This window comes from Propithecus coquereli, unplaced genomic scaffold (assembly GCF_000956105.1).
Source record: "Propithecus coquereli isolate 6110/MARCELLA unplaced genomic scaffold, Pcoq_1.0 Scaffold34, whole genome shotgun sequence".
Taxonomy (NCBI): domain Eukaryota; kingdom Metazoa; phylum Chordata; class Mammalia; order Primates; family Indriidae; genus Propithecus; species Propithecus coquereli.
This window is the reverse complement of record NW_012149063.1, coordinates 11,411,890-11,428,260: the sequence shown is the minus strand read 5'-3', so window position 1 is coordinate 11,428,260 and position 16,371 is coordinate 11,411,890. Positions and strand designations below refer to the sequence as shown.

Sequence of the window (16,371 nt, the reverse complement as noted above, 5' to 3'; positions counted from 1 at the left end):
GTAATTATTTTTCTAGATCCTTGGATTTTCAAAAAAGTGCCTTTATTCATATATTTATCCATTCAGCAAATATTTGTTAAGAACTTACTATCCACCAGCCCTTATACCAGCCGCCAGGGAGATAAACTAACTCTTGGACTTTTTTTTCCTGCTAATGAGTTTACCTTTAAAAATAGTTTTATCTTTCTCCTCCCCAGGTGTGGAAGAAGGGCAGAAATATATTGAGAAAATAGTGGCAAAACACAAAGAGGTTCTTGAATCCATTACTGAATTATGTGCGTCTCTCACAGAGCTTGAAGAAAAACTGAAGGTAATTTCTTCTTCCCAGAACATGTATTTTCAAGTGATATAAATAAAAATGTGTTGATCAAATGTCTTATGATGCAAAGATGTTCTAATAGAAATTCTCAAGGGACATAATGTGCACATTTGTTTCACAGCTTTCTAACATAATTATCTGAGTGTTTCTGATAATTAATTCTGTTTCTTTCCCATCACTGCAGAGAAAAATATTGCTGGGAATGAGGGCTAAACACAATTAAGGTGTCTCATTTACATTTTCATGGATCATAGCCTAAAAAATAAATGTGTGCCATTAAAACCAAAGTAAAGTCCGTATCAAGTAGCCTATAGTCCTGTTCATAAATCATAGATGTCAGGTTTTTTTCCCTCCAAATTGTGACACCAGAGAAAATAAAACTATAATCATATTTATAATAATTTATAATATTTATTATTGATAATTTTCAGATATTATCTTCATTGGACATTTTGCTTCATGGAAATAGTAAACTAATCATGATCACTTTTCACAGAATAAAAATTGATGATAGCCAGACACAGTGGCTCACGCCTGTAATCCTAGCACTCTGGGAGGCCGAGGCAGGTGGATCACTCAAGGTCGGGAGTTCAAGACCAGCCTGAGCAAGAGCGAGACCCCGTCTCTACTAAAAACAGAAAGAAATTATCTGGACAACTGAAAATATATAGAGAGAAAAATTAGCCAAGCATGGTGGCACATGCCTGTAGTCCCAGCTACTTGGGAGGCTGAGGCAGGAGGATCGCTTCAGCCCAGGAGTTTGAGGTTGCTGTGAGCTAGGCTGACGCCACGGCACTCTAGCCAGAGCAACAGAGCCAGACTCTGTCTCAGAAAAAAGAAAAAAAAAATTGATGATAAAAAGTATAGAGAAAATGTTTATGTCTTATGTCTAGGCAAAAACCAGTTGAAAGAGAAATACATATGTTGTTTTGTGTATGTCATGTCAAAACTCGTTTGGTTAATGCTGTTTCTACAAGTGGCTGGAAGAATGGTTATTGTGGATGGGTAGAAGAGCAAGGTCATTATGAATATAGGCTCTACAGCAAAACAGAGCTGCCTTGGAATACCAACTCCCCAAATTATTGGATTTGTGACCTTGAGTAAGTTATGTAATCGCCCTGAGTCTCAGTTTTCTGATCTACAAAATGGACCACAGGGTAGCACTGAGGACTGAATGTGAAGATGCCCAAGACTGTCGTTGTGATTATTGTTGTTATTGCAGCCCTGTGGTGGTCTTGCAGTTCAGAGCAGAATTATATTTATTTCTAGCAACTATTTTTTCTATTTGAATTTCGATATCATAAATTTGTGTGCCTATTCCAGTCAAATCATTTGAGAGGCTTCTAATTCAGCAGGAGTCCAACCAAATTATATTTTTCCTTTGGCTAAAAATCTAGATTTTTCAACGTTTTTACCATTTTAAATAAAGCTACCATGAACATCTTCATGAATAGCTTTTTCTTTCTCTTCTGTTATTACCTACCCATAAATTTTCCAAAGCAGACTTGAGAAAAATGAAATTTTTAATGTATGAAATTGCTAATGTTTCTAACATATGTGTTAAATTGTTTTCCATAAGTGTTTTACAATCATAATGCCACCAATAATGGATGAATGGACCATGTATCTTACGTTATCTCTTTCAACATTATCATTTTCTTCCTGCCTCAACCCCACCTCTGAGAATCTGCTGCTTCCCCTGACTTCGTATACACAGGCTGAAAATCGCTGCTTTCTCTAACTCTTTGCTCTGCGTTGTCTACAGCATCCCTCCCATTTCTGTTGTACGTCTTCAAGAGAGATTCAGCTTAGTAAAGTGTACTGTCTCGTAGTTATATCCCTCTCTAGCTTTTCACCTTTGTGGCTATTCTTCCTGAAAGAGCTGTTTCCACAGCTTCTTCTCTTCCCCATTCCCCAATCCTTCCACACGCCCTGCAGTTGGGATTGTACCCTCTCTTTCTCATGCTCAACCCATCACTTGGATTCTTTTTTTGCACTAGTCAGGAGTCCCCTAATTATGCATCCAGCTAGATTATCCTTCCTAAATACAGTTCTGCTAGTGTCATTTTCTTATTCTAAGCACCTCACTACAAATTCTTCACTGTTACCAAGTTCAGTTCAGACTCAAGGCCTTCCAATGTTCTGAATCCGATCACCTTTCCCAACCACTTCTACATTCATTGTTCCTGCCCCACCGGTCTACGACATTCCCTGGGGTTTCCTACTTCTAAACCTTTACTTCAAGTACATGACCTTCTGTCTCTATTGAAATCTTAGCATCTCTTAAAGCCAAACCCAAATACTGCCTCCTCCGTAGATCCTTCCTTAGCTGTATCACTCCCTCTCTGATCTCCCATAGCACTTGTGTTCTTTCCTACCTGTCCTCATCCATTCAGGCTGCTATACCAAATGTGATAGACTGCTGGCTTATAACCAATAGAAATTTATTTTTCACAGTCCTGGAGGCTGGGAAGTCCAAGATCAAGGAGCCAGCAGACTTGGCATCTAGCGAGGTCCCACTTCCTCATAGACAGCCGTCTTCTCACTCTAACCTTACACGGTGGGCGGACACAGGGTCTCTCTCAGGCCTTTTTGATGAGAGCACTAACCCCATTCATGAGGGCTCTACCTTCATGATCTAATCACTTCCCTAAGGCCCCCACCTCCTAATACCATCACCTTGGGGTGTGGATTTTAACATATAAATTTCAGGGGAACATAAACATTCAGATCATAGCATTACCATAATCATCATATATAACTACTATTACCATCCCAGACACCCTACTTGATTATACAGAAGGAAACCCCCTGGCTCTGCTCAGTTTAGTGTTCCACACAACATTTAACACTATGTGTTGCCTTTTAAAGCAGGTTCTCCAGAAAAGGTTTTGGCATTTATAATAAATGCCCAAAGGATTTTGGTACAGAGAAGAAGAATCATTCAGTAGCTTGAAAATGTTCAATTTGGGTGGATATAGAAATGAGGAAGGGCTTCTCTGGCAAGAAAAATAGGCATCAACATTACCCTTATTACCCTTATAGCCACAACAAAAGCTTGCCAAAGAATGCTTAACACTTTACAGATGTTTGTATGGAAAGCACAAATGTCTAGTTTTTACGTTTTTAAGGTTGATGCTATGGCTCTCTTTTCAGGGGTTATTAAAAAGTGTGCCCAGTAATCTCTGCCAACGCTGAAATAGTGATAGAAAAAAATCTTTCTAATGGATAGCAATTTGAGATTTACAAAGGACTTTCATATATATTATCTCCAGTGATTTCCAAATAACCTTGAGATGGAAATAAGGCAAGTGTTTTCTTTGTTGCAGTGGTGAAGGGACAAGTCCAGAGAGGGTAAAAGTGCTTTACGTAGGGCCCAACTCTCAGTAGTGGTGGATCTGGACTTTGAACTTAGATCTAATTCAAAATCTAGTGTTCTTTCCACAACAGTTGACATTTTGGAATTAGATATCAAGTGCGTACCAAAGCAGAGTGACTCATCCAGTAGCACAAACGAGTTTGGTTTTAGAATTCAGACTAAAAGCTGACTCTCCCTGAATCCTCAAGCCAGCATCTCGCATGCGTCTTAATGAGCATGGCTGTTGTATTAAGGCCCATCTAATGACAGTGTTCCAGGTGGAATGGTCTTTTGTTGTGGTAAAATCATTATCGTAAACTGTTGTGTTCTGTCACTTGAAGTACCAGTGGCTCCTTTCACTACCTCAAAGTCCTCTCAGCTGTCACATTGGCTCCACAGCACTTTGCAAACCCCCACTACCTTAAGGACCAAAACTGAGCCCCGTGAAATGCAGAAACAAAATATCATCACCCAGGTGAAGCATCCTGTGTTCTCAATTGCTGTTTTTCTTTATTATGCTCAGGAATATTTCTTTCCTCTTTTCACCAGTCTCCCAAACATTTCCCTTGTGTAGATTCTCTGGAATTCCCACTCTCTTCACCAGACCTTTAATCATTTCTACCTCATTGCTGCTCCCCAGACTCTCCTAATGGTTTAAACTGCCATGCATAATGATTCCTTTCTCCAGAGACAGCTCCTGCAGGAGCATCCTATTATAACAATTACTTTTTTTCCTGCTGGGCCTTTGAACAACCAATTTTTACTGGCAACGAACTTTATCAAAGGAATGACGCAGGAGGGAAACTGTGAGCTTGGAGGGATCACTTTATAAATCACATCATGGGAGTACATCAGTCTCTTGTGGAATTCATTTGCTGAAAGGTTGCAAGTGGTCTGTGTTTTCTTCCAAGTAGTTAGAATATGGCACTGTTCCTCCAACGTTCCTGGCCAGGCTCTCACTATCCATTGCTTCATACAGCAGGGAGACATTTTAAAGATGAGTCCACACTGTGAAGACTTCCGTGACAATTGCATTGACCTACTAAAGGAACAAACAAGAAATAAGCAGACAATATTCAGTGAAGAAAGGAATAAGGTAAAGAAAACTACTTAACCTTGGCTACTCATGACTTTTGTTTTGAGATTAGCTAGAGTCATTGTGCATTGCAAAATAAAAGAGAATTGAAGGCTTCTTATCTTTCCAAATAGAATCTCGCAATGTAAATGCAATGTGAGTTCCTCGTCCCTTACTTCCTGTCTACTCTGTCCCTTACTTCCTGTCTACTCCATACTTAGTCCTTCTTCTCTTTCCTATGTTATTCTCTCTGGGCCTCTTCTATTGAGTACTAAAACCATGGCATTCACAATGACATTGGGACAGCCACATAAATGCCATAATGTCACCCCAAACCACTTCTATTTTCCATCTCTAGTGGACTTTTCCATTGTCTTTTTTTTTTTTTTAAATAAAGACGAGGTCTCACTCTCTTGCCCAGGCTGGAGTGCAGTGGCTTGACCATAGCTCACTGCAGCCTTGAACTCCTGAGCTCGAACAGTCCTCCCACCTCAGCCTCCTGAGTAGCTGGGACTATAGGCAAGCACCACCACACTTGGCTAATTTTTTAAAAATTTTTTGTAGAGACAAGGGTCTTGCTATGTTGCCTGGGCTGGTCTTGAACTCCTGGCCTCAACCAATCCTCCCACTTCAGCCTCCCTAAGTGCTAGGATTATAGGTGTGAGCCACTGCACCCAGCCTCCATTGTCTTTTTATATTTAATCCTACTTCAAATTTTACTTCTTTCTCTTTATCATACCACCAAGCCATGATTTTTATTGTTTTATACTACCTATTAGAAAACTTTGTACAGTAAATTAGATTGTATCTTGTTTCCATAGACACTACTTCTAAGCTGGTATTTCCAGGCACATGTACTAAAACATAGACTCCAGCTGAAATATAAATACTGAAATATTTAGAGGAATGTTTGAATTTCCTTAAAATCTATGCCTTTACTGAAAAATTAAAGCATGTGGCAAAGACTACAAATACTCACAAAATGTAAACGTATATTTTGAAAGTATTATTTAAATCACAACATCACGATGGTTTTTCAGTATAAGTTGGTCACTCTCTATTCATAGCTGCTGTACTATAATTAGCTCGTGACTTTTTGCTTTGCCACGTTGCCTGCTCCCAATGTTTCTGTCCCAAGGACCTGAGAAACAAGCAGAGTCAACATTATTCTCAATTGCCCTCAAATTAATAAAATTTACTTCTTGTGGTGTGAGAGTCAAAACCAAACAAGCAAAACCCTTCCTATTTCTTGCAGTTGTTTCATGAAGAAAGGTTGCTCTTTCCTTGAAGTCAATATAGCTTGTTTATGGGTCCTGTTCCATGGGTTAAATCTATGCCAAGGTCCAATGCAATTATACAACCACCAGGCAGCAAGTACCATTAAGCAAGCTGGGTTTGTTCTTTGTTTGTTTTTGTTTTTTTTTTAATGGTATAGCCTTGAGCCACTTAAACCCTGATTCCTCTCTGAGGCAAAGAAGAGCTGCCAAATTTTGGTCATCTTGTTGGATCTCAGTATTACATCAAATGGTTTTGGTTACTCTGATTGGTCTAAATCAGGGCTTCTCAACTCCAGCACTATTGGCATTTTTGTCAGAGAATTCTCTTTTGTAGGGGGCTGTCCTGTGCACTGTTGGGTGTTTAGAAGCATCCCTGGTCTTACCCACTAAATGCCAATAGCGTCTATTGTTATGCTAAGATCATCCCGATTGAGAATGACTGGTTGCTGTAATAAAGAATAGCATTAAATGCACCACATTTTCTTAAATAAGTTTCTAAGAGTGACCAAATCCAACATCATATTATTTATTTTATTTAATTCTGCACAATTTCCTACATTGTGAACTAGGCACATTTACTAAGAACTCAGAAACCAAAGTTAATGTGAAAACAAACACAATAATCTATACTTAGTAAAAATGATTTTTCATGGTTTTATTTTTTTTTATTATAAGAAACAGCTTCCTTTAACTAAAAAAGCAAGATTTACTTTCATTGAAAAATCATTTTTATTCTAATATAAACTAAACGACAGGATAGCTCATCAGTCATTTGGGGTATAAGTAAAGGTCCACAATTACAGTCGTCAGGAATAATTGTTGACATCATTTCACATTCTGCTGCAATTGGTACAGACAGCAAAATGAAAGGGTGGCAGTAATCTTCAGTTTTAAGTAGCTCAAGCACATTTACCCTTTTATTGTCTCTATTATTTATATATAGATCAGATGTAATAATTCCCCAAAACATCGTGTGGATAGATAACAGGAAGCACCAAGTAAAACCTTGTCCAGGAATTATTGCGTTTAATTCCAATACCTTTAAATGTTGTTAGTCTTCCTCAGAAAATTATTTGAATCAGAAGGAACAGTTCTACCAAACTATTACAAGAATATATTCATCACAGAAATTTTTTTCCTAGAGATAGCAAAGTGCTTCTCATTTTTTCTGACCCCAAAATGCAGTAGGTAGAATCAGGCAATTCAGTAAATGCAATGCACATAGTGCTGTTAACAGATTAGTGATAATGTTTTATCCTCAAGGTGAGCACCGAAGCTAAATCCACAATAATATCTGAAACCCCTAAGGTTAAAAGGAGACACACAGTATTAAGAGGCTTGCCTAAAGTCGTGGAACTATTCGATGGAAGATGAGGGGTTTTGATGCCAGCATTTAGAGTTATAGAATTTTAGTGCTGGAAGGGGTTTAACAATCATCTGATCAAATCTCATTTTACAGTTGAGGAAACCGAGGTCAAAAGAGATTAAATATCTTGCCCTCCAAAAATCACAGAAAGCAGTGTCAGAACTGGGCAGGCAGCCCAATTCTCCTGAATTTCAGCCATGAACTTTTCCCACAAGACCAGGGGGGAGCTCCCAGGAACTGCTGCATATAAATAAGCTGTTTTGTAATGATACTGTAGATGTTCATGCCAAACCTTGCCCTATCTGTTTACATGATGATTAATAAAGCAATAGCTTGGAAATATAATACTTTCATACCAAATAATTCAGTGAAGTGCTCTTATCAGACTGGGTGAGGTCAGTTTGCTAATCCTGATCACCTGGTAGGTGGGGGAAGATGTTCTTGAGACATCCTTGCTTTGGAAAAAATTAGAAAGGGACAAAGTATTCTTCTTCACCACCTTTCTGTTTTCTTTTACCTTGGCCCCCCCCAAGTGCCCAAAGGTACCAAATTCGCTCCTTGGCTGCCTAAAGCTGCCTATAAGGGTCTTCTTCAGAAACGTCTTTCATAGCCCAAGCCCTATGTTCAGTATGTTTCTTTGTGTATTTCTCACTTACCTTCATTAAATCTTGTTTACCCTAAAGTAAGACTATCTATTGTGGAGATATTTTGGAAGGTAAAGTCCTGTGGTGTTCCTTTAAATTTACTCCATAGGTGGTTCCCTGCCCTAAGTACTTTGAGGATAGGTGCTGCCCATTTCATTGGATAGACGGAGAATAATATCATTATGTTGTTCCTTCCTGACACTTTGCCTATATAGCAAGGATTGTCAATTTAAGTGATCATGGACATCAATGGAAACAAAAGTTCAGTAATCCCTACAGAGATAAGACCCAAAGCTATAGATTTAGGATTAATTAAAAGTTAATTGATCATTGGGTATGAAAGTGGGTGAGATCTTTGAGGGAGGAAAGTATATAGTGAAGATTAGAGAACTTAAAGAAAAAAACCACAGGTTATTTATGTATTTAGAAGGCAAGAAAAGAAAAAGGAATCAACAAAATGACAAAGAGCAGCCTCCCAATTTGATATTAGGGAAACAAATTGAGAGCTGAGCTATATTTTGGTGAAGTAAATCAGAGTTTCCAGCTATTTTACCAGAACTCATCAGACTGATGTAAATATGCCCTGTCTGTACTGAGATACACAGATTTATTAATATTCTGGAAACACACACACATGCACATACACACACACATTTCTTTTTTCTAATAGCAAAGATGATTTTATGGGGGAGGGGAATATAAAAAAATGGTATGTGTAAATGTTTGGGTACTATTTTTATAAACAGAAACTAGATAGATATAGGAAACTATAGCTTAGTGAGTTTTAAAAGAAATTTCTGTAAAATTCCATAATGACTTAAAAACTGAAGCCTTATTTGCATTTGAGAATAAAGGCAGAAGTGCCAAGCGTCAAATGGATTTACTCAGAAAAACATCTACATTAAACTCACCTTATTTTGCTTGCCGAGATGATTATTTAATGGGCAATTCTAGGTTAGTGCTATAGGGCTAATTTCTTGTGATTTCAAGAAGTCATTTGATAAACACATTCATGATACTGTCTTAAGATAAATGGTGAAATGTGAACTGAGTGAGAGTTTGGTTGGGTTATAATTGTACCCAGCTGTTAAGTTCATCAGTGTCAACCTGGAAGGCAGTGTGCTTTGGCTTTGTTCTAAACTCTGCAGTGTACAGCATTTTTATCAATGGTGTTAATGGACGGAAGAGGTAGGAAATTTTAGTTGACTAAAAACTCAGTATGAATCAATGGCCCCATGTGGTTCTTATGAAAACAAAAAATGAACTACTATAATTACTTTAATAAAAACATATCATATAGATCATCAAGGAGATGATGATTCCACTGATTACTTACCATCTGGAAAGTAAGTAGATTCTAGAAACAAACATATTTAACAGGGAGTATTAATTAATAAGTTGAAATGTTTCCAGAAAAAAATTTCAGAAATTTTCCTCCCTCTTAGTAGAAATTATCTGGTGGTATTATTTTCTATGGAAAGTACTTTTCTATTTTAGGAATTGTAAGATGTGAAAAAAATAATATTCTTGGATTCCCTTTGTGTGTTTGGCACCAACTTAAACATAGGAGTCAGGAATCAGTAACCAATAAAAGCTGAATTGGAGGACATGGCTTGGACTTTTCTAGTGGGTTTCCCAAAACTTCACATCTGATTTCGATAGACGTACCTATCCATCCACTTGGGTGCACATCTAGACACCACCAGCTTCCTACAGGGGATTTTCATGTCTTAGAGCCAGCATGAACACACCATTTGGTGGACAGCAAATCCAACAGAGAGGGCCTCCTTAGAAGGAGCTGTAGCCGGGCAGGAGTCGAACCTCCCAGAAAGTGCCCAAAAGAATGAGAGAGAGTTAAGGCAGAAGAAGAGGGTGTTTGGTACAAAGAAAGAGACTTAAAAGCTGTGGAACTGATGCTCCAAACAGTCAAAGAGCTGTTAAAATTGGAGAGCAGTTGGACTTCTGTGTAGCTGTAGGAGGCCACTTTAGATCCATTGGTGGAAAATGCAGGGAGGCCGATCTTTGCTAAATATAGGAATACATTCTTAACACAAGTAAGGCATAAGTTTCTCAAAGAAAGTACCCTTTCAAAAAAGTGTTCAAATAGAGGCTGCCAGAATGTCACAGAGGGAGATTCTTAGACTGAATAGGAGGTTGGATGAAAGTTCCTACAAGAAGGAATATAAGCACTCTGCTTTCCGGAAGGGATGGAGGGAGGGGCCGAGCTCAGCTGTAGCAGGGCAGCCAAAAGAGGGAGGGGCGTTCCCTGCCACACGTGAGTTATTTAGTAATTTTTTTAACGAAAGGAATTTCTAAGAACTTCTGGGTTTTAAAGCCAGAATTTAAACTTCTACTAAATGGCTGAAGGAAACCACTTTCTGTAAGCTGGGTTTATGCTTTCTCCGAGGGGAGATCTTCACTGTGGGAAAGCAGAAAGACCCATTGTTTTGCTTCTAGTCTTCAACCTGAAATTGCATTTACTCTCTCAAAAATCACTTATAAAGTGTGTGTCAAGAGCAGGATTATGGACTAAAATGAAGAACTCAAAGTCAAGGCAAGACATGACTTTCCTATGTGCATTAGTTGCATGGGACAAAAACCAGTACATGGTAACTAAGTAAAAGTGCACCCAAAATGCTGAGGAAAGGCACAGAAAGTAGATGTAAAACAAGCAGGTTGGGAGAGATGAGATCACTTTTCAGCTTCAATGTTCTTTTGAGTGTCTGCCACAAGGGACAGTTGAGCCTCTTCTTAAACCAGAGATGGACATGGATCAGCGGGGAGAACGAGTGGGAAGTGTCAGCAGGGGGAGAAGTACTGCATTCACGGCTCCTAGCAGGACCTACACTCCACTGGGGGCATAGAGACAAGTGACAGGTGCTCCCCCATTGTATCTTGGTGTGCTGCCTTGTGACAGGCCATCACATGTGATAATTCCACCAACATCTACCTCCCTCGCTAGGCTGTTGTCTCCACGGTGCAGAGACTATGTCTCCTTTTACTCACTGCATTATTCCTCTAATGCCCAGCAGGGTACCTGGTATAAAGATACCATGGAGCTCCATAAATATTTTTTTCAATATGACAATAAAACTGAGGGGCTTTAAGAAAACAAAAACAGTCATTAAGAATGGCTTTCTCTAGATGAGGTACATAGAGTCCAATTCACGGAGACAGAAGTAGGATGGTGGCTGCCAGGAGCTGAGTCAGGGGAAAGGGGAGCAGGTGGGGAGTCAGTGCTTGATGGGTACAGAGTTTCAGTCTGGAAAGAGGACAAAGTTCTGGAGATGGATGGTGGTGACAGTTACACAACAACATCAACACACTTAATGCCACTGAACTATATACTTAGAAATAGTTAAAAGGGTACATTTATTTTTCCAAGTACAGTATATGACTTTCAAAAAAATGGTACATTTTATGTTACGTATATTTTACTATAACTAAAAATATGTCTTTCTTGAGAGAGAAGAGGGGTTATTCTGGGAAGGTCCGAGGGGTCACTAACAAGGAGGTCTCTGTGTTCACACGGAGTGTAGACAAACCAGAAAAAAAGCAGAATTTACTGGTTGAGGAGACTCCTCAGGTCACGGTTTGAAAGATGTTGATTCAGTCCAACCCCTTCATTACAAACAAAAACGAGGGCTTGCTCTCTTCCATTTCACAAGGTCTATTCCATTTGACTCAGAGTCTTGAGGTCAACTTAACTATTCCTTGGTTGTGGGACGAGACTGTGCCCAGATCAGACAAATGGTACTAGGTCTGTAGTCCTCGCTCCGGGCCCCTAAGCTTGGACTCACTGTAGATTTTCTCAAGTTGTCTCTCTGAAGTTGAGTTTCACTTTAATTGAACTTGGTAAAAGAAAAGTGAACTAAGGAGGCTTTGGCTTTTCTCTTTTGTAGGGGCAGGTGCAGGTGGCAAATGTTGTGCCCATCGACGGAACAGGGGAAGATGGGCTTCCAGGGCACCTGCAGCAGCTGTCCACTGCCAAGGAGGGCAGCGTCCAGGGCCCACTCCCGCCTGAAGACATACTGTCGGAATACGAGTGTGTCTCACCTGATGACATCTCCTTGCCGCCACTCCCGGGAAGCCCTGAGTCCCCCCTCGCGCCGTCTGACATGGAGGTGGAGGAGCCTCCCAGCTCCTCCCTCGGCCTTCTCATAAGCAGCCACGGGGTGCAGGCGGCGGCCAGCAGTCCAGAGGAGGCCCAGGAATCTGTTCTTCCACCACCTGTTGCTTTTGCTGATGCATGCAATGATAAAAGAGAAACATTTTCAAGTCATTTTGAAAGGCCTTCCCCCCAATTCAAAGCAGAATCCCCATTAACCTCCGGAGGATTTCTGGAAAAGAGTACTGCCTTGCACAAAATGAGTGTAGGACATCCAGAGAGCATGCCGAGTGAAGCGCATGAGAGAGCTTTACAGCAGCACCCTCAGGCTCAGGGCCGTTTGCTAGAGACACGGGAGAAAATGCATGCTGATAATAACTCCACTAAAACCCGGGCCAGGCTGCATGCTTCCCCCGATGCATTCTCGGGACTCAGGTTTCCATCAGGCATCAGCCGGGGCTATCAGAGACAAATGGTTCCCCAAGAAGAGATTAAAAGCACATCAGCAAAGAACAGCGTGGTCAGCATAGCTGACCAGGCACCTAATTTCTCCAGGCTCCTGTCTAATGTAACTGTTATGGAAGGTTCTCCAGTGACTTTGGAAGTTGAAGTAACAGGATTTCCAGAGCCTACACTGACATGGTGGGTAGCCTATAATGACAAGCCATAAACAGAAACAAATTGAGTCATGGAGACAATCATTCTGCGGGCACTAACTTAAGAGTTTAGGGCTTGCTGATTAATATTCTACCACGCTGCAACTCTGCATGATTCAATCTCCTGTCAACCCCCAACTCTCACTTTAGTAGCAGCATGGTTGATACCCTTAAGAAAAAAAAAGTAACCATATAAAATAATAATTTAACAAACTCCAAAAGCACTGGAAGTTGGTTGTGCTTGTTTTTGTTTTTCTTTCTGTTTAACATTCCACATTTCTAAAGATTGTGGGTTGCAGTTCTTTCCTATTGTCTATTTCTACACAAGCATGAAATTTTCTTAAGGTTACTTCCCTTATGCAATTAAAAAACGTAAGAATCTGGGGTTTTCCCTTTTCTCTCACTTATCTATTTCATCTTCTCCATCTTTCCAATAGAGTCACACTTGCCACTTTAATAATATTTGTTTGTTTTACTAAGATTTCTTTTTCTACATTTGTTCGATGTGAGAGGTGGAATAACAATATTTCTTTCACAGTTGTTCCAGGTGACAGGCAGTAAACCCATTTTTGAAATGTAGTGTCATAACTGAGTTGTGAACAATATAATTTCACTCCGGAGACATCATTATTTTTAACCCTATTTGGTTTAGTAAAAGGAAACTGTAGAAGACAGGTTTTGAATCACCTACTGTTGTTAACAACAGAAGCAGTTCTAACTTTCTCAATATGTGGGACACTTTTAAACATGGAGAATTTTTTGTCCTTAAGTAGATTTATTTGAGGACAAAGTTACAAATACATTGAGAGTGAGTTTATACTTATAAACTAAGTAAAATAACATTTATTTATCCTAATGTTTTGGTAGACATAATTAACAGTTTCAATTATTATATGTGCCCACTGATGGTACTTGAAGTGTGAACTGGTTATCTAAAGAACTTACGAGAAAACTTTGGTTTCTCAAATTATTAAAAGAAATTGCACTTCTGCTATAGTGCATCCACTTACCCTTTTTGTTTTATTCTATTGTTTTTACAATTGCATGCTTTTTACAAATCAGGAATTTCACATTTATGAGTTTAAAAGATATTGAATTCACTATTAAATCTCAGTTTACCCCAAAGAAAAATGTTGTCTGACGTGTCTCTTGTTTTTGTCCATATGATAAATAACCTGGTTAGTATATGTGGTTGAAGAACCACTGCAGCAATATATTGTTTAAAAACTATTGCAATATCATGAAAAAATATTTTGCTATCAGATTTACAATTTTGCTCAATTAACAACTGTCAAACTATCGGGGAATCATATATTTTTAGGAGGACACTAAAATGCAAAATTGTCACTTAGGCAATGGGAATAGAAAATGATTCAGGTTTGCCATAATCACTCCTTGTGTGGAAGAATGTGGGTAGAAATAAACAAGAGTCTTGCATACACAAAATAAACTATTTGCTCTATAAAAAGATGCAGTTAAGTGCTCATGTTCATAGGAAATTTTTAGAAATATATCCTTAACAGTCATAATCCCATTGCACACATGCCTTTTATAATAGAAATTCCTTTCTTCTTCTAATGAAATTAAGTTACAAAAACTAAGTGAACCCATTTCATCAGGAGATGATGCGTAAGTACTGTCCTTTTAAACAGCACATCTGTCGTGTGGGTCTTGTGGTGTGAATGTGATGGGCAGATGAGTCTCCCTCCCATATGAATTCCAAGAAGTCACAGCTGCTGTTCCATAGTGACTGAAAGAATAAAGCAGGCCAGATAGAGGGGTGCTGTTTCACACTCTAGGTAATCGCTGCCATGAGCAAATGGTGGCCCAGTGTGACCAGATGGTCTGGCTTTTGAAGAGTAGCTCAATATCTGAATTTTCATATGTAATATTCCAATTGTTAAAGATTGTCAAAAAATTCAATTTTTCAAAAACATGGCCTGAGGCAGTCAAAGCAATCCTCTGGCTACCAGTTGCCAACCTCTGCTTGCAAGATAAACAGCCCCACTGGAATTTGTTGTAGCTACAAAGTTCCCCGCTAGAGGATATTGCAGTGGTAATGGGCCTACTAGCAATAGTTATTAGAACTTGGAAATGATGTGAATAAAGAGCAGTCCTGACTTTAAAAACTGACTCTCTGCTTCAGGTACAAGAAGGGCCAGAAATTGTTCGCAGACGGACACTTACAGGTTTTACACAAGGAGACAAGGCATTCGGTGTTCATTCCGAAGGTATGTAAGGCAGACGCAGGCCTCTATGTGGCTCGGGCCCAAAACTCTAGCGGCACTCTCTCTTCCAGTGTCATCCTCCACGTGACAGGTAACCGCAGGCCGCCAATCACAAGAATAAACTGGATAACGCTGTGTGTCATCTATGTTAGCGTGTCCCTAATGTACTGGCTACTCACTCAGTAACTGTGGTGTTGGCACCGACGGACGTCATTCTCATGCACCCAAAGGACAATGCAGTTGTTTATTTTCCTGCACCTCCTGCAAAGCATCCCCTACCAAGTGCATCTTCAGCCTGGCCATCTTGCTTGTTTGGCTAATACCACATCCAGGTGAAATAATCAAATTTTCTCTAGTGCTTAATGTATCTGAGGAACGTGATAAATTGTTTGCAGTATATAAGGTGCATATTCTATACTCTAGAAAGAGATGTGTTCTATATAATATACAGAAAAATACACCATGTTTATTCCCTCCCAGTTTAAGGACATGCAGATGAAGGCTGGCATCGGCATAGAGTTGTGAGGTAAATTTCAAATCCAGTTGTTTGATCATTTATTAATTGTACTCATAGACATCTCTTTGAAGAGAGTAACAGTAGAAACATTGAACTGATGTTGTATTGTTGCATTAGCTGTCCTTTAATTTTCTTTTTCATGTCTTGTCTCATTTATTGAAATACATTCTATGTAATTTCAACATAGACACCATTCCTGAGTCTGAGGATGTCACTGTAAATAATCACTCCTCATGTTGATCTGACGAGTTCAACATTGGAGAACAGACGTGGTCAACGTTAGATGGAGTTTCCATCTTCCATCAGCTCTGCACGTCGTGCAGCAAGATGGGACGGGGGCTGCAGGGGTGCACCAATATGATTCCTGCCATTCTGTTGATGTGCTTTGGGCAGCCACGTCTACAACTGCAACCAGGTCCTTCTGCTTGTAACCTTGATTCTGCCGCTGACCATTGTTTCAGTCTGCAGCAAGGCATCTCATTGCCTCAGTTTCCCACCTGGAAAATAAGTTCATCATCTACCTCCTGGGCAATTGAGAGTTTTCATTTTCTGTCTAGTAAAGATCTGGAAAATGAAAAGCTCACTATGAGTGCTAAGGGTAATTATATTGCTTAATGTAATTTGTCATCACACTGGCCTCCTGCCCACGATTTCTTTTTTTAGATGCTGTTACTTTAGAATATTAAATTAAAGGAGTGTTGTTAATATGTAATTTCCAACTATTCCCATGGGGGGAAATGATGTTTTATGAATTGGAGCTTAAATTCCTTTCTAATTTCTTAAGATTACATCATTTCTAAAGACTTGAAATTAAACTCAGGAG

The 16,371-nt window shown here is 39.4% G+C and overlaps 1 protein-coding gene across 1 annotated transcript in view; it reads left to right on the top strand.

The window, feature by feature from the left end:
• CCDC141 (coiled-coil domain containing 141) overlaps positions 1-15,217 on the top strand; it is a 164,172-nt gene extending 148,955 nt beyond the window's left edge. The window contains exons 21-24 of the mRNA XM_012650763.1: positions 198-310; positions 4,657-4,773; positions 11,942-12,789; positions 14,950-15,217. Of these exons, the coding sequence (XP_012506217.1) occupies positions 198-310; positions 4,657-4,773; positions 11,942-12,789; positions 14,950-15,217 (1,346 nt within the window). The remainder of the gene's footprint in view (positions 1-197; positions 311-4,656; positions 4,774-11,941; positions 12,790-14,949) is intronic.
• Positions 15,218-16,371: the final 1,154 nt, after the last annotated feature.